This window comes from Mesocricetus auratus, unplaced genomic scaffold (assembly GCF_017639785.1).
Source record: "Mesocricetus auratus isolate SY011 unplaced genomic scaffold, BCM_Maur_2.0 Super-Scaffold_100172, whole genome shotgun sequence".
Classification (NCBI taxonomy): domain Eukaryota; kingdom Metazoa; phylum Chordata; class Mammalia; order Rodentia; family Cricetidae; genus Mesocricetus; species Mesocricetus auratus.
The window spans coordinates 591,967-615,272 of record NW_024429253.1 but is presented as its reverse complement, the minus strand read 5'-3'; the positions used below and the strand labels follow the sequence as shown (position 1 = coordinate 615,272).

The following is a 23,306-nucleotide window of genomic DNA, read 5'->3' as shown; positions in this document are numbered from 1 at the left end:
AAGAGGTGTTCTGGTTCAGACACTTGGGTATTTCTTTTCTTTTAAGAAGACAAGTTACCAGCTGCCTGAGGGAAGTGAGCTACCTGGGCTTCTGGAAACCTGAGTGGCCAGCAGAACAGGCCTGCCTTGGAGCTCTCAGAGCATATGCCCCAATGGTGCTCATGGGTCCAGAACATCAATTCTGCTCGCCTATACCTCACCAGGTGACAGGAAGTCTCAGAACATGAAGGGCAACAATTAGGAGCTAGGCTGTGCAGTTAAATGACTGGTGGGATTAAGTGTTAACTCTGCTTATGGAGATAGGGTAAATGATGGAACTTCTGTTATGACTCCCTCCTATTCAAACTTGGAGCTAATGACAGACACCACACCCATCAGCTGTGCTTGCTGTGAGGGCCACAAGATAGATAAGGACAGGTATGTGTACAAAGTTCACCTTGACAAAGGCGCCTGACAAACCCTCTGGAAGGCGGGGATCACACCCAACCATGCATGGGAAAACTGAGACCACGACCTAGGGACCCACATCCTCCCAGCATCTCTGAGAACTCCGTTATTTTCTGATGAGGAGCTACAGTTGTTGTCCCTACCCCTTGGGAAGACAGAAGAGACTGGAGGTACCTTGAGGATGGAGTTGTCCTGGCAGGTGTTCTTGGTGTCATACCCCTCCAACAGACAGCAGCGCACGGTGGAGCCTGAGCCTGCAAACTCAGCCAGGTTCAAGTCAGTGAAACCCAGCTGGGAGGGGAAAAGAAAACATGGGAGGCTGCAGAGAGTGTGGGTGCTACAGATGCACCAGAGGGGTTAACTTGGGAGGGCGGAGGGGAGGACAGGCTCACCCCACAGCCCCAACAGGCTCACCACCCCACAGCCCCAATTGGCTGTTTCATAACCAGGACTCAAGGACAGGGTCCTGGGTCAGCAGCACCAATGTAACAAAGCAAGGAGCTCACATCCCTGAGTGGCACAAAGCACCCTTTGTATGGAGTCCCAGGGTGCACTAGGGCCAGTGTGCCTGAGACGAAAGGACATTGTTGTTTGTAACACAGACACATTGTTCCCCAGGGAACAAGGCCATGCTGTCAGGAGCTCACAGAAGAGCAGGCAGAGGAGAAGGGAAGGCCCGTGGGAACTTGAGGTAGGGTGAGGTGATACAACACTACAGAGTGGGCGGGACCCCCGGGGGAGGGAAGAGCAAAGAGTCTGACATATGGACATGAGCCCTTCCTCTGTCCTGGTGCTCAGGCTCGTGGGGAGGACTTTCCTCCAACCAGTCTGCACGTATTCCTCTTGAGATGTGTACAGATGAGAGACAGATGGGCAGCACAGACGAGCAGGGCCACAGGGATGAATCGGATGGAATCCAAGTTTGTCTGAATGGAGGAACTGAGGCTGAAGTTGAGAGGATGCCAGGCTTGGGGGTCACCATGACGGCAAACTAACTGGGACATTTACTGTACACCAGTTACATAGAGGTCTCTACTACAGTGTTTAGGGGCACAGGCTTCAGAATCCGAATGACTCAGAGGGACCCCATTTTCCTCTTTTGCATCATGGATAAAGCCCATGGTGAGGCCCTGCTACGGAGCAGCAGGGACAGGTGTGCTGCTTCTGATGTGGGCTGAAGGCTCCTTGGCTGTACACTGGCGGTCCTCACACGCCGACACTTGTACCTTGTCAGCCCCTCCATTGCTGGGCCAGGGCAGGCACACAGAGCTGTGGGCTTCTGGAGCTCTAGCAGTGGGGACGTCAGAGCCCATGCTACCTTGATCCCAGGTACTCCCACAGGGTAAGAGATAGGACAAGGGAAGACGCAGTCCCGCCCATGCTGGGCTGGCCAGGAGTACCCCAGAGAAGAGAGATGGAGGGCAGAGCATGCTCATTCAAAGCTAGGTCATAGTCCCCAATTCTTCCCATAGGAAAGGTTTTACTCCTAGGACTGAAGCCAGGAGGGGGAGTAGGGGTTAGGGCGGAAGGTAAACACAGCTCTACAACAGCAGTGAATGGCTGAATCTATATCACTGCTGCCATTAGGAAGAACACAGAAAGCTGAGGTGACCTGAAAAGATGTGCATGCTAGCCTGGGTAAGGAAGAGGCTCAAGCTGCACACTCTTTACATCAGTCTGAACAAAGGCTGCTTACAAGCAAGCACACGTGCACACAGCGCCCCCTTCCCGTTTCTCTAAGTCATATGCACGCCTACTCAGTTTTGTATGTGCATCTCTTTTCCTTAGAAAATTGTAGCGCGCAGACACACACACACACACACACACACACACACACACACACACACACACACACACAAAAGCTGGCTGTGGTTGCACACTGCACACCCCTTTAGTTCCAGCAATTAGGAAGCAGAGGCTGGGTGATCTCTGCTAAGCTCTTTTTTTTGTTTGTTTGTTTTTTGTTTTTTGAGACAGGGTTTCTCTGTGTACCTTTGGAGCCTGTCTTGGAACTCACTGTAGACCAGACTGGCCTCGAACTCACAGAGATCCGCCTGCTTCTGTCTCCCAAGTGCTGCGATTAAAGGTGGGCACCACCACCGCCCGGCTCTGATAAGTTCTTAACCAGCTCCTAGCCCAACCAGTGAAGTCCCAGGAAAGGGAAGAAGGAAGGGAGTGGTGTGAAGCAAGGCCCTCCCTCTTACCTTGGAATAAGCCTTCCCGCCTTTCAGCTCCTGCAGAGACAGAGACACAGAGGGCTTGACTAGGAAATCCTGGCCTCTCGGAGAGCTCCCCAAAGCACCATGAAAACAACACAGAGGGCAGGGGAACAGGCCACATTTCCCCTTGCAGTAGACATGACAGAAAAGGGGCCTAAAACCGCAGGTGGTCAGTCCCACACCCACCCTCAGCTCTGGCTCAGCCACACGAACCCACCTCACCTTGCGCACCGACACTCGAAAGATGCAGGGGTCCAGCAGGCCTGTGGCGGGGTTGGCACTCATCTTACACACAAAGGTGAACCTCTTCCGCCACCGTACACAATTCTCCTGCACCTCCTCCCTTCAGACAGGAGAGATGAACATGGGGCAAGTGAACATGAGCTTAATGTGGAGCATCAACCCCCACTCCAGTCCTATCAGGGACAGGGCAAGGCCCCACTGCCGAGTGTTTTCATAAGACTATGATAACATAATTGTACAAACACACGAAAAGCATGAAACGAAAAACAATCAGCTGGGCAGTGGTGGCGCTCGTCTTGTGAGTTTGAGGTCAACCTGGTCTACAGAGCACGGTTCAAGACAGCCAGGGCAATACAGAGAAACCCTATCTTGACACCCCCCACCCGCTCACCCGCCCTCAATAAAAGAAAAACAAAGAATCAAAGAACACCCACGGGTGAGGAAAGGCTGAAGTAGCCAGCCTTTCAGGGCCACTGCCTGCTGAGCCTCTACTCCTAGCACCATGACCCTGGCTGCTCCTCCACTGCCACTATCACAGCCCCTGCCAGGCTCCTGCTAGACACCTTATGTGACCCTCACTTCAGTCTTCCCATTTACAGATAAGAGGTCAAAGCTCTCACCTCAGTTTGCTGCGTCCACAGCTGGGTTCAGCCAGATTCCTCTAGTGACAACAATAAACATAAAAGCCAATGCTGTATGCTGCTTCCCAGGTGCCAGTCACCATCAAATTACAAAGCCAGGAGTCGCCAGGCGGTGGTGGCACTTGCTTTTAATCCCAGCACTCGGGAGGCAGAGGCAGGTGGATCTCTGTGAGTTTGAGAACAGCCTGGTCTACAAGACATAGTTCCAGGACAGCCTTCAAAGCCACAGAGAAACCCTGTCTCAAAAAATAAAGACAAAACAAACAAACAAACAATAAAGCCAGGAGTCACCACAGCCTGCTCAGAGGGCTAGAGAAAGCCTGTGAGCCACTATCTACAAAGAATCTGACAGTAACAACCCATCTTCTGAAGGAGGTGGCTGTTATTTGATGGGAACTCTGGGGGCAGCTTATCTATACCTCAACCAACTTCTGTGGTGAGCTCAGCAAGATCTAGGGTGGTAGCAGCGCACAGCCCTCCCTCACACCCTGGTAGAACTGGTGCTCAGGCAGGGGCATCCCCGGGAAGGAGGCAGTGTGGGACGGCACCCCCACTCAGTGCGTCCCACCTAACTGGATGGGCAGTCACACAGCTGAGAAGTCACCTCCCCACACCCTGAGTGACCAGGAACAAGGGTTACCCTGCCAGTTTGAGGCTTTGAAGTGAGGGCTGCACTCAGGCCCCTCCTGCTTTTCATGGCAGCCTGGGCAGCTGTGGATCTGTGTCACCCCTTTGAATAGTTGGTGACACTGGGGCTCCAGCAGGCTGGAATCCAGGCTGTCTACCTTCAGAGTAGAACAGAAAACAAAATGCATAGCCAATCTGATAAATAGGAACATGGAAAGCAGGACAGGTGTCTAGAGATGAGTCTCCCAGCAGTGATTCCTCAGCAAAGCTTAGAGTGGAGAGAGGTAGGGCAAGCAGCAGTACAAAGGCCCTGTGAGGACAGACTTGGTGAATGGAAACACCGAGGAGGATAGCCAGTGCGGAGGGAGACCAGTGAGCATCAGCTTGAGTGTCTGAAGCTGTTCGTGGCTGCCTTGCCCACATGGATGTGCTAAGAGGAAGCAGAGAGCACACACGGGCAGGGAGTAGAAAGGCAGAGAAAATCACTCTTGAGCAACTGAGGCCTAAGCTTGAAAGGGAACAGAACTGGGAACCACTCTGTGAGGACCCCAGTCCCCACCTCCACCCCTCCTAAGAACAGAAGCAGCTGCTGGAGACCTGCAGAAGCAGGAAGGATGGGACTTGAAACGCCCAGGGGAATTAGCATTAGAGCCTGGGAACAAAGGCTGATAACAAACTGCCCACCCCTCTTTTGAGACTGTTATGGGCATACCAGCTAGGAAGCCTGAGGCTCAATTGTGGTTCCCATCAGTCCTGCCAGACCAGGCCAGAGCAAATCACATGAAGCTCTCCCAGGCTCAGGTGACAGGCTTATTCCCTCCTACAGGAAGGTGAGCAGGGCAGAGTTCCTTATTTGATCAGCCTTGAGCCACCCTCCTGTTCCCATACGGACTCCAAACCAATCAGTATCGCATGCCACCACCTCTGGGGAAAAGCAGCAGCAACAGGCAGCCTTTCCAGACCCCCACCCCCAAGGAGTTACAGCAAGGCTGCAATAAACACCAGTAGTGGTCACTTGAGCACCTGCTGTAACCCCATCCCACGATTCAACACAGAGGGGGGCTGTTTCTCTGTCCATTTTTTGTAGGAAAATGAAAAGAAGTTCAGAAATGCTTGCACAGCTCACCCAAGTTCTAGAGGTACACTCTCAGGCCCAGACCCAAGTCCCTATTGAGGAACAGGGAGGTTCCAGGCAGAGCAGGCATGAGATGGACAAGAACTCAGGCCCACAGGAAGGACTGAGGCTGTCAAAAGGGCAGCCGTGAGTCATTAACTAAAGCACCCACGATGTGCTAGGACCCATCAACTAAAGCACCCACAATGTGCTTTAGTTAATAATATCCTGAATAGTTAATAATGTCCTGAATAGAGAAATGAGCAGAACACAAAGCAGACAGAAATTCCTGCTTTTGAGGGGCTGCTACTTGGACAGCGGTAAGAGACACAGCAAACCCAGGCAAAGCATGTCCTAGTGTTAAAAGGGATGGGAGGAGGCAGACAGTGGACAGTCAAGGGAGACAGTTGTGAGGGAGAGGTGGCCAGGGGAGGTCTTAACAAGAAAGTAACCTCAAACCAAAGCAGCCCTGAGGCAGGGAGTGAGTCACACAGACAAGACGCTGAAGCAGAAACAACAAAGACCCCGAGGCCAATGTGTGTACTGAGGAACAAAACCACAGAGAGGTGGACTCCAAAACAGGTAGGGGGAGAGAGGGAGTCTTGGCCCCAAATTACAAAGGGATCATGTGGGGTGCTAAGATAGGGTGAGCTGGTAAGGCCACGTTAAGCAAAAATAGAAACAAAAACTCCAATGTGAAACCGCTTAGTGGCATTAAGTAGGAAACTGGTAGAAAGGTAAGCTCTTGGGAGGCAGAGGAAGGCGATCTGGGCTCTGAGTTCAAGGTCAGCCTGGTCTACAGAGCTAGTTTCAGGACAGCCAGGGCTACATGGAGAAAAGAAAAGGGGGAAGGAGAGCAGGGCTTAGTGGCTCACACCTTTAGTCCCAGCACTCCTGCCTGGGACAGCAGGAGATGGATCGGGCTACATAATGAGAGCCTGTCTCAAAAAAAGGAAAGAGAGAAGGGAGGGATGGAGGGCAGAACAGCAGGAAAAGCCAGATACACGAGGGCTTCTACAATCACCTCTGATGGTTTCAAAAGGACACATGGGAGATGGTGTGCATAGAAAAATCCAGGTGCCCATGACATCGTATGGCAAATGAAGGCCACCGTTAGGCACTTGAGTGTCTGCAAACTACAGATGAGGATGGAACACAGGACCTTAGGAATGCTAGATAAGCAAGGGTTCTCCTACTGACACACTAAGTCTCCTTCCCTTTCTTTTTTCTCTTGCATTTTTGGTGGTACTGGGAATTGAACCTAAGGCTTTGCACATGTAACTAACTGTTAACATTGGTTGAAAATTTTCACAATGCCTGCCTGGGTAAAGGGAGCTAACTCCTCTGAATCCTAGCGTATAGAGAATCATCAGAAGCAGAAAAGCCACTCTAGGGAACAGCAGAAACCCCTCTAACCAGAGTATCAAGGATGCTGAAACTGAGCACCACCTTATACCATTTGCAACCTCAATGGACGGGGAGGTGCTAGGAAGGCAGCGGCTGGGCCTGCAAGGGCACCACAGGCTCATGCATAGCAGTGCCTAATATATACCCCATCCCTCAGGCGCACAGTGGGCCAGCCATGGAAATCAAGACAGTGTGAAAAGACAAATTATACTTAAGATGTAAATAGTGTATATCCCACTCTCTCCCCTGAAAACATGGCTCAGGATGCAGCCAGACAACAGCAAGTGTAAAATCACAAGAATTTAGCGTGCTTAGACCCAGATAACTAACTAAATAAATGGCAAAAACCAAGGCTCAGAGATCACCCCAGCCCAAAAAGGACCAGAACCCTGGACTGCTAGCTCCCTGGACATCTGGCTTATTCATACTGATATGAAAGGACAATGGCCAGAAGTTTCGTCAAGTCTGTTAGGTTTCGAGAAGCCAGGTGGTGGTGGCACACAGCTTTAATCCCAGCACTTGGGAGGCAGAGGCAGAGGCAGGTGGATCTCTGTGAGTTCAAGGCCAACCTGGTCTACAGAACTGGTTCAAGACAGGGTTCCAGAACAGCCAAGGCTGCTACAGAGTGAAACCGTCTCGAAAAAACAGGGAAGGAGGGAAGGAAGGAAGGATTTAACTTTAAAGGAAAGGGAAATTAAGCTAGGATGGGTGGTTATAATAAGCAAAGGGATTTGAGCCACAAGTATCTGATTCATAGCCAGGGCCCACCCCTACCACCCTGAGGCACTGCCAAGTGGGGGCATGCTGAGTCAGTGTGGACAATGTGCTATCGGGGTTGGAAGTCAGCTCTTCCAGTCTGGGGTTTCAGGGTGTGCATCCCTGCTTCCCGCTGCCGTTGCCACTGCCAGGGACAGGTAATTAAAGAGAAAAGTTTTGCTTTTAGATTTAAGAAACACACTTAGATGTGCAAATCCCAGTGAGGCAGGACAAGCCCTTTAACCACTGTGGCCTCTGTGGCACCACGCAGATATATTTGAACTGTCCTAAAATAGAGTAAGCATCCCACAAAACAGTGGTCTCAGATGCTTTGGACTTCCTGGATCTCTCCTGGCTCTAGGACTCTCCCAATCTGACTCCCTGACTGCCTCTGCCTACCCCAGGCCGCCATACAGTCGGACCTGTATCCAACTGTCAAGCAGACCTCTGTGAGGTCTCCACGGAGAGTGGCTGCAGGCACCAGCTCAGGCTGCAGACATGGAATGAACACTGTGGAGGGTCCTGAGCAGAGTGGGAAACATGTTACACAAGAAACAACTGGCAGCTGCCAGTGTCTCTAAAGGGCTACGAGAGCACTCTACAGAGGACAGATGTATGAGGGCAGTGATGGCAGAGTCAGCTGGGTAAAGATGAAAGAAAAGGAAGTCCCCAGCAATAGAATAACACAGAACAGCCTGAAAGGGAGGAGGCGGCGGGCCCACAGCATGAGGCTGTGGCAGTGACCCCCTTCTGTCTGCTCAGTTCAAGTGGGACATAAAGAAGTCCATCAACCTAGTGTCGACAGAGCCACATCTTCCTACCATCTGCCTTGCTGTGTCTTGGGATCAAGAAATGTGGCTGGCCACCATCAGAGTCCCACACTAACGTGGCCCACATCCGTTACCATGGCCTCTTTCCCTAAAGTCCAGGACCGAGCTGGCAGAGTGGGATCTCTACTCTGTGTGCTTCCTGGCCCCTCTACATCAATAAAGCATCCCCCATGTCTTAAGCTTATTCTGTGGGACTCATGGCTCGAGTACAGGACTGAAAGAACTCTCCCATAATCCTGAGGCCTGTGTAACTATCATCCCTGTTCTGCATGTGAAGAAGCTGAGGGCCAGGACGGAACAAACGCACAGGACACCAGCTCTCCCGGCCACGAGGCTCCCCAATCCACCATGCCATTTCAGTTGTTCCTGACCCCTGCAAAGAAGGAAGATATAAGCAGACACCATGGAGGAGGCAAAGGCCTCTTTGGCTCACAACAACCAAGACTACAAAGAGGCCCCAGAGGGCGGGGAACGTGGCAGGTTCTCTGACAGAAATGCAATGTCCCTATTGGGAGTCACCCCAGAGCCTGGCTTCATGGTTCCTAGCAAAGCGCTCACGGCAACAAATACTGTACCTAGCAGCGTCACTGCTTACAAGGTGCAGCAGGGTCCCAGAGCTTGGTGGCCCTGGGTCTCCACCACACAGGCGACAAGGGAGTGACTGCCATGGGAGCTCCCTCATAGCTGTAGGCTGCTAGGAACCCATGGGCCCAAGGGAACTCTCCCCAGAATTGGTGCTATGGGGGAAGCAGGACTAGCAGTTGCCATGGGAGAAAGAAACAAGAAAAAAGGAATCCCAGGGCGACTTAGGAACACCTACAACACTTCACTTTCCCAGACATTGTCATCAGGGGTCAGTTAAAAGGCTCACCAGGAAAGGACACTTGGTGTATAATCCTAGCAACCTGAGTTTTATCCCGACATACACGATGCATGCTCTCAAGCATGCACACACATGTGCAAACACACTCACACACACACACACACACACACACGTAAATGTAAATGCCCATAGGTACAGTTACCACCACCACTGGCATGCTCAGTATGGGGCACTGGACTGGCAGAGAGTTAGGTGCTCGTGTAAATCCTAGCTAAACAGGCATTTCCAGACACAAGTGAGCATACACATGTCTACTAGCCTGCAGGACCACTGGCTGTGCAGGATGAGGATTTTCTTTGTGGCACATTTAGCTGCACTCTGCCAATTAAGAGTTGAACAAACTCCAGGCATGACAAGCTGTCTTGAGACTAAACCAAATAAGCTCCAGCTGAGATGTACTACTAGGGGCCTTGGAAGCCATTCTTCACTCACTTACAGGTAACTCTGATCAGAGAGGTAAACACTTGACAGGACCCCAGGGACCTCCCAGCCCTCGCTGTGCTCCTTGGTCCTGGAGACTTAGTCCTCTGATTCAGCCCACAGGCACCAGAACAAGTTCCATCATCTGGCATCCACTCCTGCTAACCAGCCTGCCCCCCCTGACTTTAGCAACAGCCTGAACCCCCAGGCTTTCCCTGGTTCCTCAAGGGAATGAGTGGTCCTAGTAACGCAATCTATGTTCTGGGCTGCTGAGAGGCAGCCCTGGCCTAAGTGAGAGTCTAATAAGGAAACAATTTAAATCGACAACATCTGTCAGTGCTTTCCCAAAGAGAACGGCACAGCTGCCTGGGGAGGGGCCCACCCCAGGGACCAGCCAAGGCATTTGTCCAGGGGATGTAGGCCAGAAGGGCCAACGTGGCAGCCCAACCGTGTCTGGCTCCTGCTAAGAGTTCAGGGCCACGTGCAGGGGAAACAGTTCCCTACAGTTCAGCACGCCAGTCCCTCCTCCTGTGGTGAGGCAGCAAGGAGTTCCTAGAAGCCAAGCCACTTTGTGCACAACACTGGAGAGCTTGAAGAAGCCCCTCCTTGGGGCCGCATGCTGCCTTTTCCCCTGCTGGCAAGAACCCCAAAAATGGTTCAGGGGTTGACAAAAGGCTGGGAGCACAGGCTGACACTGGCAAGTGACCCACCAGGCACAATGTGGACAAGCTGTACTTCAGAAACCATGCAGCAGAAAGACGGCCGGCGTGAACAGGTGCTCCAGCTTGCTGGGTTAGGAGCATCAGGGTTAGACGCCTGGGTTTGAACCCTGGTATTCTTCAGGCAGGTAACGTGGGGGCTGACTACAAAAAGCCCAAGAGAGGTAGGTGCTGGCATCCTCTACTTACAGACACTGGTGTGTAGCTGTCCGGTCCTACCTTCTACTCCACAGTCAGGGTACGCAGGCAGCTCATGCTACCACCCAGGCAAACGCCTGTGAACCCGACTCTGAAATGGTGCCAACATTCACTATCTTTTGCTTTTTATTGTTGGTGCTAGGGTTGAAATCCAGAACTGAGCCAGGCAGTGGTGGCACACGCCTTTAATCCCAGCACTTGGGAGGCAGGCAGATCTCTGTGAGTTTAAGACCAGATTGATCTACAAGAGCTAGTTCTAGGACAGCCTCCAAAGCCACAGAGAAACCCTGTCTCAAAAAACCAAATTAAAAAAGAAAGAAAGAAATACAGCACTGTGTGCATGCTAGGCAAGAGCTCTACAATGGGTTGCATACTCAAACTCTTGTTAAAGGATCCATAGTAAACTACTGGCTTTAAACCAAATGCAGGTCCAGTCCCATGCACTAAACAAAGGTGCCCCCTGGCTCCTCTTCCCTGGATGTCCTCCTGTACACCAAGTACAAGTGCTTTTCACACGCTGTCTCCCTACTTTCATTTCACAGATCAGGGTACTAACTCTCAGGGAGTCCAGGGACTTGAGGCAGATCGTACAGGAATTGAGGGACAGCCTGTACCCCAAGCTCCAACCCTGCAGGATCCCTGGGAAATCTGCCAACACAGGAGAACCATTCCAGGGCTCAGTGACAGCATGACTGTCTATCATGCCAGAACCGTAGGCCCTGTGGCCTCATCCTTTACCACAAGTATTACACAGAAGGGAAGAGCTGGTATTGCAACTGGGCTCATACCAAAGGAGAGACAGTCACAGACTCCATAGTCCATCACTCCCATGTCACAGGCTAGGAGCCCAAGGCTCAAAAGTTCACCTGCCCAAGGTCTACTGACTAGAGGTTTGAGACCTGAACCCATGGCTGTCTGACTCTGGGTGCCCAACACTAATTTCCATGTAAAGGCTAAAACCAGAGGCCCTGGGAATCCAAAGCATGAAGACACAGTGGATGTTACACTGGGATGTGATACCAGCTTCCTCTCCTAAAAGGCAGACTATTAGCACACACTGAGCTGTGGAGCTGGATCTGCTCAGGGAACACCCCTTCCTGTACCCAGCAGACCCACTTGAGAGTCTCAGAGAAACAAAGATGGGTCCAATGAACACCAGGGCTCTTCAAGTCTCAGCCACCATCCTATCTCCTTTCTCATGGAGTTGCTGGCGCCTGGTCTAAACACCGCACACACCTCTGCAGGGAGGGATCTCAGAGGCAGGTGGTCCGGAGGCAGCAAAAACCAATGACCCAGCCTTCTCCCTTGCCCTGGACCTAGGCCTGAAACCCAGCTGTGATGTCCAGAGGTGTGGCAGGTGGCCAGGAATGTGTGACCAGTTCCTGGCTGACTCAGACCTGGGTGGTATTTGATTCACTCAGGGAGGAGGGAGTGAGAGGAAAGAGGGATTCCTGTCCCTGAGGCCTGGTTCCTGAAACGACTGGACAACAGTCATGGGGACACCTTCACCCAGGGTACCTCCTGTGCACACAGGACGGGGTCTACACATGGGGTAGGGATCAAGCAAGGCCTCTCCCACGGCCAAGCTCCCAGAGGGAGGAGGCTGGGTATCTGTATACTCACTGCTGTCTCTTGTCCTCAAAGACAGCGCTGAGGGTCTGACAGCTGAAGGAGAGATCTTTGTACTCTATTTCCATAGTCAAGTCTTCTCATTCTTCTTCCAGGTAGGGGCTTCCCAGATGTGGCTGCCCCTTGTTCTCTAGAGTCTGTGGGGCCAGGGACCATCATTACTGCATCTGCTGCAGAGGGGTTCCCGAACACAAAGCATTACCCATTACTCTGAACTTCTGAGGTGACAAGATAATCAGGAGTCATTTAGCCAGTCACCTTTCTTCACAGCCAGGCACTGACTCAGACCTGTTTTTCCAGCTGTCCTCAGCAGCTACCCAAGATTCCAACCACAGGACAGAGGGCTCAGGGTCAGACAGGACCATGAGGGCCTGACTCACAGGGCTCCACCCCCTCAGTGGACACCTGAGGCCCTGCAGACTTGAAGACCGATCCTGGGCCCCACACAACAAGAATAACCTTGTCCTTCTTGAACCACAGTGCCTCTGAACTCTATCTACTCAAGTGCCATCATGGGTCTTGCCTTGGGCCCTTTTGTTCAACAGTGTCATGTGATGGGTCCTTGTGTGATAATGGCTGTTACAGAGGATGCCTTCTGAAACCCAAAGTCCCAAGCAGTCCACCCGACTTGTGGCCCAGGCAGAGGTTAAGAGCACTGGCTGCAGCTGGGCGTTGGTGGCGCACGCCTTTAATCCCAGCACTCGGGAGGCAGAGGCAGGCGGATCTCTGTGAGTTCGAGGCCAGCCTGGTCTACAAGAGCTAGTTCCAGGACAGCCTCCAAAAGCCTCGGAGAAACCCTGCCTCAAAAAATCAAAAAAAAAAAAAAAAAAAAAAAAAAAAAGCACTGGCTGCTCTTCCAGAGGTTCTGAGTTCAATTCCCAGCACCCACAGGTAGCTCACAACTGTCTGTAATTAGATCTGGCACTCTCTTCCAGCCTGCAGGCATATATGCAGACAGAACACTATATACATAATAAATAAATAAAATCTTTAAAAAAAAAAAAAGAAAAGAAGGCTGTCTTACCTGTACCCATAATGGGCACAGCTAGCCTCACAACCAGATACAATTGTTTCCCGTTATCCTTTTAGCAAACACAGCCCCCATGAGAGCTGCTGAGCTCAGGGTACATCTCTTGAGACTTAGTGGAGCACATCAGTTAAAGACTCACCCCAAAGACAGTGTGAGAAGCCAGATGTAGTGATGCACACCATCTATCCCAGCACTTGAGAGATACAGACATGCAGGCGGCTCTCTGTGAGACCCAGGCCAGCCTGGTCTATATAATGAGTTCTAGGTCAGCCGGGGTTACATAGTGAGGCCCTGCCTCAAAGCCAACAAAAGGTGAGGGTTTGGGTTTGACGTAAGCTTAGTAGCAAAACCCCAACCCCTCTATGCTCCGCACTTCTCTGAGATGGGTAGACCTGATGGTCTCTTCCTGCTTATGGGCCTCAGGCAGAGACCACAAGTGTCACGGCCAGGGCAGTGGCTCAGCTCTAATCATACTTGTTCCAACAGGTGAACCTCAGGAAGAGAAAGGAGCAACAACTGGAGGAGAAAGAAGAAATATGACCCTTTCCTTGTATGCTTCCAGCCCCGGGTCCCCTCAAGGACTGCTCTGAATTGAAACTAGCCACATCAGTTTTCACTGAACATGTGCTCTGAGCCAGAAGCCACGGTGGGTAGTAACAGGTTCACCATGGCATCCAGGTACCATGGAAGAGTTCATTTACCCATCACAGGCAAAGTCCTGATACACAGTGGTCTGGTGGCAACCTCAGGAGCCACCAGCATTCAAAGTGCTAAACTCCGGAGCCTGGAAGCCCTCCCTGCTCTGCTGGGGCTGTGAGTGGCAGAAGGAAAATTCCCAGCCCAAGAAGACTGCCTGCAGTTGCCAAAATGAACCACTGCCTGTACACAAGAGCGATACTCTTCGGGTTGGAACGGTTCAGGTTGGCTTACCAGAAAGAGCCAGGAAAAATCCCAAAGATCAACTTCAGATTTCCATGCACCCTTGTGTCTGTCTTGAAAGCTTTGGTGCCCACCTAGAGCCCAGAGGTAATGGCATCAAGGCTCATTTCTGCAGCAGAGACATGCAGCTCACAAGTCCTCAGAGAGAACATACTCACCTAACAAAGCCTAGGCACAATTCTGGAGGCCTAAGAGGCCCTAAAGATATGGCTGGCCAACTCCACCAAACACAACCTCATCTTTTCCAAATCAGAACATTTTGAACTCTGCATAAGTATCATCATGGACCCTTGCCTTGGGCCTTCTGTCTATGTTTCCTGTTCACGGTGGCTGCTGCAGAGGATGGCTCCCGCTTTGAACTGGTCTGTGACAGTGACTAGGAAGATACCCTTCTTGGCTTAACACAATTGCCCTCCTGTAACTGGAAGCCCTAGGCTGTCTGCCTTACTACTGCTATCTTTGGTAATTCTAAAGAACAAGTCTGGGGCCTAGAGAGATGGCTCAGCAGTTAAGAGCACTGGGTGTTCTTCCAGAAGACTAGGGTTCAATCCCCAGTAGGCACATGGATATTGACAACAATCTGTAACTATAGTTTCAGTCTTTTGGCTTCCATGGGCACTGTGCACACATGGTGTACAGACTTAGATGAAGGCAAAACACTCATATACATAAAAATAGTAATGAACTAAGCAATAAATCAAATGCAAGTCTGAGCCAGGTGTGATGGCACATGCCTTTAATCCCAGCACTGGAGAGGCAGAGGCAGATGGATCTCTGTGAGTTCGAGGCTAGTCCAGTCTGTAAAGACAGGACAGCTGTTACACAGAGAAACCCTATCTTGAAAAACAACAATAACAACAAAACGCTACTCTTCTCCCACTACCAACCTCTAACCCTATCCACCCTAAACTCTCATCACTTCAAGAGCTGTTCAGCACTGTCTGAATTCATTTTCCACAGGTGGGATCCTACAGAGGTACAGACTGTATCCTCATGGTTCCAGACACATAAGGTGACCAGGAAACTATCATGGAACAACCCAGGGGAAGTATAAGACACAGGTGCTGCCTGTACACGTCTGCAGAGTCCAGCCCTGCAGACAGGAAGTGGTGGGAGAGGAAGGCACTTCACATGTAAATGGGACCCAGCTTCCGGTCCTCCTGATACAGTTGTGCACTTCCTCTCTTGGCAGGTTTAGCTGGTAGGAGATGCCAGGGCCTGGTCATGTGCTGATCAGGTAACCTTGATCTTGGGCAGTTCTCCTGCCCTCAAGTGAGTACCCTCTAGAAGAGGAAACAGTCTGCAAAAAGCAAGTCCTTGGCCACAGTCACAGAGTAATTCATCAGCTGCAAGATCCAATGGCAGTGCAGAAGCTTACTGTCTTCCTCCTAAGCCAGCACAATCGATATCCTCTGCAAGGGGTACACTCAGCTCAGCCAGTGGGCTCTTGGCTGCATCTCAACTGCAATCTTTAAGCCAGCTGCCCAGTATATGGGTAAGGGTTCCTCCTGACACAGACTGATACTTCGGGAACTGGGGGGTTGGGGAGGACAGGCTTGGGCTTAGCAGCTGGCAGTAGCTACCACATAGTCAACACCAACAACCACATTGGTTCAGAGCCAGGAGGGAGAAGTTCCAGCCTGGGACAGCGCCAACACACAGCAAGAGGCCCAAACACTAAAGATGCAATGGAGGCTTTTCTGGCCTTGAAGGGCCAGTCTGGGGAAGGAGCTAGACACAATGAATAGGGGCTGTAACACCTTGAAATGAGGGGCTACAACAGAAACAAGGCCAACAGGCCCTGGGAGACCTCCTCCCAGAAGTAGCCATTAGGCTGAGCAGTAGACTCATGAGGAAAAGCAGGGTAAGGAGGCTGAGGAAGAGCAGAGAAACCAGATAAACAAGGGGCAGGACGTCAGCCACTTAAAGACCTTGGGTTCTCTCATCCACCCCACCCTACCAGGAGGGTTACAGCTAGTGCCCTGCACCTCTCTGTGAGGGGCTATCTGCGTGTCTGCGAGGGCCCCTGAGCAGTGTTTCAGCAGAGCAGGGCTAAGTTGATGGGGAAGAGAAAGTACGTAGACCCTACTGCAAACCCCACTAGACCCTGAGCTCAAACACTAGGGTACTCCATACTGGCTCCGCCTCTGCTGAAGGCAAAGGAGCAAGTCTGAGCAATAGGCATCCTCTCTAGGGAGCATCACAGTGGTCCAGACCCCCAAGGGAGTGCCAGCTACTAGGAGGCATACCACTTGGCCCAGAGGGAACAGGACAGAGTATAACACAGTGTTCCCACTGTGGACCAGAAGCCAAGTTGGCATTCCAGCAAGCACTGTTACTACATCCTCCAGCCACAGCAGCCCTGTTTCAAGGCAGGCTCATGAAAGAGGCTAGCGGGTTAAGGCCCTTGTTGAAGCTATAGGCAGTGAATTGCAGGCTGGGGTATGGAGGAGGGGAAGGCAAAGTCAGTTCCTATTAGCAGCGCTTCTTCCAGACGCCCCTGAGACAAGGTGGCTGCTAGCCCAATCAACAGCTGGGCAGAATGGGGTAAAAGCAGTCTCAGGTCTATAATCAAGAGCTCTTCTAAGCCACGGGTACCAAGATACTCAACGCAAAAAGACCACAAGTTTGCAACCACAACCCTCTGATGACACTTAGGCTAGGTACAGGCTGGGAAGCTTTCAAACTACAAAAACACAGTCTGATCTTTGAGGAGCCAGCAGGCCCAGAGCACCTCTAGGACTCGGGGACAAGTCTAATGTCCCTATAATCCAAAGCACTCACCAGGAGAAGTAGATAAAGAGGAACTATATGCCCCCCATTCCACCTTAACTCTAGGTCTCTCCCTTTCTCACACTTGTCCTTGGCTCCCTTACGCCACATACCAAGTCCCTAGGTCCCTGAGATCTGGAGGCAGACCTACTAGCCAGCATCCGGATGCACGCACCGGCAGGGCCCCTTGAGAGCAAGTCAGGGTTTCCAGGTTCTGACAAAGCAGGGCTCCAAGTCACTCAGAGCCTCCCAGCCACGCCCAGGTAAACAGGGCCTACAGACAGGCAGTGTTACTGCTGCCAAGAAGCCCCAGCCAAGCAGGAGCTCCAAGCCAAGAGCAGGCCTTGGGGAGCAGGCCTTGGCTCCACACAGCCAGATCTCCCTCGGGTCAGGGCTACTACCAAGCTGCCAAGCCAAGGTGGCACATGCCAACAGTGTAGCCAGTTGGCAGCAAAGGCCTCAAACAGGCTGGAAAGCTTCTTACCAGCACTACCCGCAGCATGATCTGACTTCAGAGTCGGGTGACCTGCACAGAACCTAGCTGCCCAGCCACCCTTCCCTTTCCTCTGCCAGGGGGGTTTCTTACCATAGGCCCTCTGGCCCCTGTGCTTACATGGGAAAGGCCACCCGGAGGGCCTCAGGAACCCAGCTGACAATAAGAGACAGAGTAACCAGAACATGCCAAGCATCTAAGAGTATGCTGTGGGGGGAAGGAAGAGCCCTCAAAACCCAGGTAAGGAGGCAGTTACAAAGCCCCTTGTGTCGAATGCTACTTTGTAGCACTCTTGTCTGATTTCCCACTTAAAGTAAACTGAAAATCTGGACATAGGCGTTAGTTTCCAGGGCGCCTTTGCCCGGCCACTATGTCCTGGCACCCTCAAAGTATGGTGGATGCCTTTAGGATAAGGAACCTTCCTGCCCATTTTGCCCTTTACCCTCTCCAGTCTGTTCCCTCTTTTCTCTCTGCCTGCTACCCCTCTGCCAGACTAGGCCAAACTGCCCAGTCTTTACCAGCACCCAAAAGCCATCATCTTCATTGGTTAGATGATGTCACACTGTTCCCCTGCCCCTTGACTAGAAACAGTTCCAGTCAGGCCATCTTCCATCTTTATTTTCTCTAGCACCTTAACTCTTCCCACACCCCAATCCCACCTTGCCCAGACATGCCTTCAAACCAGGGGCTTCTCCACAGCTCTTCCCCATCTTCAGCCTGATCCCTCTCAGCTTCTGGGAGGCCTCTGAGTGTTGCTTCCCCGGGAAGCCCTCTCTGTGGTGATGGCATGCTTACCATGAGACAGTGAACTAGGGGCAAGGGTGAGAAGACTTGAGGGAAAACGAAGATGGACAGAGTCTGAACAAATATATCTTACCAACTGGTCTGCCAGGGCCCACTGGGATCCTCAAGGACCTGCCCCAGACTAGCCAGGCCTACTAGGCCTACAGCCACCACCGACCTAGGAGCTGACAACTCCCTAGTCCTGCTCACCTCTGGAAGCCAGCCAACAGGGAAGAAGAAAAGACCCGTGTCTGCTAGCTCCCTCCTACCTTTCCAATCTGTTCAGTCCACAGCACCCCTATTCCGAGCAGGACAATTCCTTACCCAGTTTAGGGGTTCTCCTGTATCTTCACAATGCTAGACAATCCTCAGGGTGGGTATCCATCTCCACTATACTTCCTCGGGGCCCCATACCAAGCTGTCCCAGAACAGGCCTTGCATGGCTGTGGATCCAGCAGCATTCTTCAGCTTTTTTCAATGAGGGAGGCTAAAAGGCAGGGCTGGAACCCAGGCCAAACTTGAGGCTTGGATGATGAACAAGCAAGCCTGTCTGCCGGCCCCAGAGCCAGGGTCTGGACCTTAGCACAAGGCCTCTGGATGCAGAGCTAACTCTTCCGAGGCCTTCCTTCATGTTCAGAGGATCCCAAAGGCACTCTGAGTGAGTACTCCTACATGATGGGCACGTGACTGTGCCCACAGAAGGCAGGCAGTGCCTGTGTGGTAAGCAGCCAGGCTCTATTTATAAAAATAAAACCCCGCTGAAGGCCCACTGAAGACTCAAAGCTGGCCCAGAAGAAAGGACAAGGAAGGAGGGCTCTTCAAGTCACAGTCAGCTCCTCAGACAGCCTGGCACCCAAGCATAGAGCAGGAGGTGGCCTTGCAAGGGATCTTTCTTCTCCTGGCTAACCCACCTTCTTAGTGGGCTGGCGCACAGGGGACAGAGGTAAGAACTAGACTATGTAGTCTGTCCACCCGTGTCAATTATTCCTCCTATGGAGTAGCCCCAGCAAGCCACTTTTCTGCCGCAGACCGCGATTCCCCTTGGCTAACAGACAGTATCTTTGTCTCCTCTCCCTTCGCCATCCTATAATGTAAGTCAGTGTTCCCTCACACTCCTCTCCCGACAGTCACCACATGGAGGTTTGGGATCCTCCTGACCTGTAGGCCACTTTGACACATTAGTGTCTGCCAGACTCGCCACACTTGGATGGGACCTCTGTATGCTCCTGGGTACCCTCCAAACCACACTTGGATTATCTTCCTGAGAGGTCCCAGGCAAGGACACATGGCAAATGCCCTCTGCTCCCCAGTGATTGCCTAAGCCTGATCACAAATACGTAGTGATTATTTTAACCTTATAGTCTTGGGGATTCTATGTTTATCTTGAGCTTCACAAAACCCAGTTCAGTGCCTCCAAACTGTCCAGCTCCAGATTCTGCCATATCACCCAACCCACTGAAAGAAGTCTTTGTGGGGTCTGAAATGTCACATGGGTCTGCTGTTGCTTCTAACTCACGCCACAAAGGCAAGGTAGGGCTCTGAATGGGAACCGCTGCAATCAAGGTCTATCTCTGCTACACAGACCCAGTCACCTCATCTTTCCTCACCTCAGGATCCTCGCCTACAAGCAGGGCTTATGGCCAGGTATCTGAATGGCTCAGCAAGCTCCTGGCATTGGCAAGTAAACAACTGAAGGAAGCCAGTATGAGAAAAGAACTCCTTACTGCCATTTACCACCTGGTAACCTCCAGCGCGGGCTTTTACCTCTCTGGTCTCTCCAGGTGGCTGGGGAGGGTTAATGGGGACACTCTGCACAAAACACTCAGCACTATTCCTGGCATAGTCTGGGCACTAAGAGCCTGGTTGCTGTGTGAACTGCTGCTTCCAAGGCCGTGCTGGAAGATGAGGCTAAGGAACAACCCAGGAGTCACCTGTTCCAACTGGGTCAGACGGAGTTGAGTACCAGTTGTTGCCATGGCACTCAACACACTGGAAAACACCAGCCAGGAAGGCGGGTGTTGCGGGGGTGGGGTCTAGGGCTGTTGTCAGCCTGACACCACCCATGCTGCCAACAGCCCATCAAGAGATCTAGATGTCCCTGGGGTTGGGAAGATGTGCTGCCACATCTAGGCCCAGGATCTAAGCAGGTCCAGTCACCTCGGTCCCTACCCCAACTTATAAACAACAGGGTCATAGTAGTGGAGGGGTGGTCCAGGCTCCTGGGCTACAGGATCAATGTGGGAGGGGTGTGGTAGAGGGAATACCAACCTAAGAACCCCTACCTCCTGGGTAAAAGCCCACAAAAGCCAAAGTCACTTCAAAGTGGCTCAGGTTCCAACATCACTGCTCTCTGCAGCTACAGCTGCAGGACCCAGGTATCCAGCATCTAAGTGCTCAGCCTTGGGCCTCAATGCCAGTTCCTCTTTAGCAACACAGACACACACACACACACAGACACAGACACACACACAGACACACAGACACACACACACAGACACACACACACAGACACACACACACAGACACACACAGACACACACACAGACACACACACACACACACACACACACACACACACACACACACACACACACACACGAGGCTTTATCCAGGATGGGAACTGGGAAAGGCTGCCTAGGCCCAGCTGGGCTCAGAGAATCTGTGGTCTTCTGCCAGGAGGAAGAAGGGGAAACAGAGGTGAAATCCAGAGCCATGTGTGCTAAGTCCCGGAACTTTCCAGACTTTCCAGGATGTGGGGGCAGGTCGGGGCAAGGGAAAAGCTGGCAGGTAGGGTCACAGTGGCTAGCTAAGGATCTAGGCAGACAGGTGGGAACTGCAGCATGCGCTTAGTACAAACTCCTTGGTGCTGTGCCCACCGCCCAGTTCACAAAGAGGACCTCTGCGGATTAAGAGATGCCGTCCAGTGTTCCCCCACCCCCTGGTCAATGACCTGGGGCTGGGGGAGCTGGGGCCTGGGCCCCTTACAATACAGCAGCTACTGTAGCAACTTCCCTGGTCAGACATGGTGCACGCTCCATCCCCCTCACAATGAAAGGGGGGCATTACTTCCCCATTTTACAAAAGAGGAAACTGAGGCTCAGAGGCACAAGGTAGCAGTTAAAGCCACTTTCTCTGAGTCTCTATTCTCACCCCTGTAAAATGCTCCCCAGAACCCCACCTCTGCTGCTTCACGGCACGGTCAAGAGGCTAAGAGGTGTTAGTAAAACGGCAGGCAGGCAGAGTACCAGGAACTGCTGGCTCTTGAGGTAAGGGGGTCAGGGAGACTGGGTAATTCACCCAAAGCCCGAAAGTGACTGACTCCAGGCCCATCTCTGAGCACAACCCTCTGACACTGTGCCGTCAGGCAAGGGCAGCTGTAGGGATGACAGGCATCACAGGCTGCAGACTGTAGCTACCCCCACCACAAAGGGCGCCCCTTGTCCAAATTCCTCAGATAAGCAGCTCCGGGCAGAACAGGAGCCCAGTGCATAGAACAGGCACTTCATGCCAGGCGGTGGTGGTGCACGATTTTAATCCCAGCACTCGGGAGGCAGAGGCAGGCGGATCTCTGTGAGTTCGAGCCGGGCTGGACCGATAGCCTACAATACAGAGAAACCCTGTCTCGTAAAAAAAAAAAAAAAAAAAAAAAAGAACAGGCACACAGGCACTTCACTCTATCCACACAAATTCCAAAATCTGAATCAGGTCACATAGCTTCTCTTCTCCCAGCAGATTCACCCAACAGGTCTCCTGACAGTTTGACAACTGTCTCATTCAAGGTCCCTGGCAACCATTTACTTCCTCTTTCTGGGGCCCATTATCCCAACCAGTAAAACACACCTCTGAGAGCTCAGAATAGTGAGACATCTCCAACTAACTAAGCCCACAAAGCCTAAGGAACAAAGGACAGACTAGGTAAGAGAAGGAGAGCATCCCAGGCCCAGGCTCAGGCGCTGTATTGTGGGCCTACCTACTGCAATTTTTCCCCCATAACTCTGATGGAGAAACCTGTGTGTCCACTGTGCACAAGAGGGAACAGGAAGCCAGAAGGAGTCAGAACTTGACTCCCCTTCCTCATCAGCTGGACTCCAAGGACCTCAGCAGGCTTGCTAGGACTGTGTGACCCTAGTGAGATCAATCTGCAAAGGGTGGACCAAGAACTCGGGTCTCATTCAGAAATAAGCTGGGAAACTGGACCTACCAGGATGGTGAGGGACACAAAACCAAGCTGGAGGTCTTTCACAGAGGAAGGCAGTCTTCTGGCAAGGACATTTGCAAGGCAAAGCAGCCCAGCTTCAGCCAGTGGAGGGCAGTCACTCAGAGGGGGTTGGGCAACCCAAAATCCAGGCACCACCCTCAATCAGATCCAGGGAGTGCCTGGAACTGGGTTTCCCGGGCGTGGGGAGAATGCCAGAAAACCTGTGGCTGGCCTAAGCTCTCAATCATATGACAGCCACAGGGGCCCGCTTGGTGGTAAGGTGGCCGAGGGCACCCTACTTACTCCCTCTCAAAGTGCAAATTTCATTCAGCCCTCTCCACGCAGGTTTGCAAAACGGATGACCTGGAGAATGCACGCAGGGCCCTAAAAAGTTTCTGGCTGGTAACCTGCTGATTAAGTGCCTGGCACAGTGCCAGCTCACTCGGCCCCAAGTACTGCCTGGAGCAAATCTTTCCCCAGACACGTATAACGCCCGGAAGTCCCTTGCCATCCCGACCTGAGGTTTCCACATTTACCAAGATCTCACTCACCATCGATCCTCGCCCCGACCCCCACACCCTCCCCTGCAAACGCAAAAGCCCCAAAGCCTACCTGGACGACAAACTGACAAAATCCCCGCCATCCAGCAGCCGGACTTTGCAAAAGAGGACCCCGTTCACGAAGGGGACCGCAGTCAGCTCCTCCAGGGTGAAAGTGGTTTGGAATTTGAATTTCTTCTTCTTCATCAAAAAAGCCATGAGCGAGTTCCCTGAGTCTTAAGCCCGCAGGGCCAAAAAAAAAAGAAGAGGGGATCCCAGAAATCCCCAGGATTCCTTTCCCTACACCACACCCCCCCTCCTCAAAAAACACCAGGGCCGGATCCAGTCCAGATGGCGGCGGAGGCTGCGGGGCGGGAGATCTGAGTCCGGAGCCCGGCGTCTGAGGGACCAGTCCTGTG

General features: G+C 52.1%; 1 protein-coding gene and 1 long non-coding RNA gene across 5 annotated transcripts; one reads left to right on the top strand and one right to left on the bottom strand.

Annotated features, from left to right (window-relative positions):
• Positions 1–432: 432 nt before the first annotated feature.
• Positions 433–23,106, bottom strand: Fam102a (family with sequence similarity 102 member A). 4 transcript variants are annotated; one of them, XM_040736883.1, is made up of 5 exons: positions 22,961–23,096; positions 12,128–12,270; positions 2,889–3,009; positions 2,652–2,681; positions 919–1,386 (listed from the first exon to the last, which is right to left on the bottom strand). In XM_040736883.1, the coding sequence occupies exons 2-5, from the start codon at positions 12,199–12,201 to the stop codon at positions 919–921; spliced, it is 693 nt and encodes a 230-aa protein (XP_040592817.1). In that variant the 5' UTR covers positions 12,202–12,270; positions 22,961–23,096. The 4 variants fall into 4 exon arrangements, with proteins under 4 accessions (XP_040592818.1, XP_040592817.1, XP_040592816.1 ...); XM_040736884.1 differs by lacking the exons at positions 919–1,386; positions 12,128–12,270 and adding an exon at positions 433–738 and having other exon boundaries at positions 22,961–23,106; XM_040736882.1 differs by lacking the exon at positions 12,128–12,270 and having other exon boundaries at positions 22,961–23,106.
• LOC121136459 lies at positions 1,027–14,815 on the top strand. Its single transcript, XR_005873515.1, has 2 exons — positions 1,027–1,138; positions 13,650–14,815. It is a non-coding gene; the product is annotated as an uncharacterized LOC121136459 (long non-coding RNA).
• Positions 23,107–23,306: the final 200 nt, after the last annotated feature.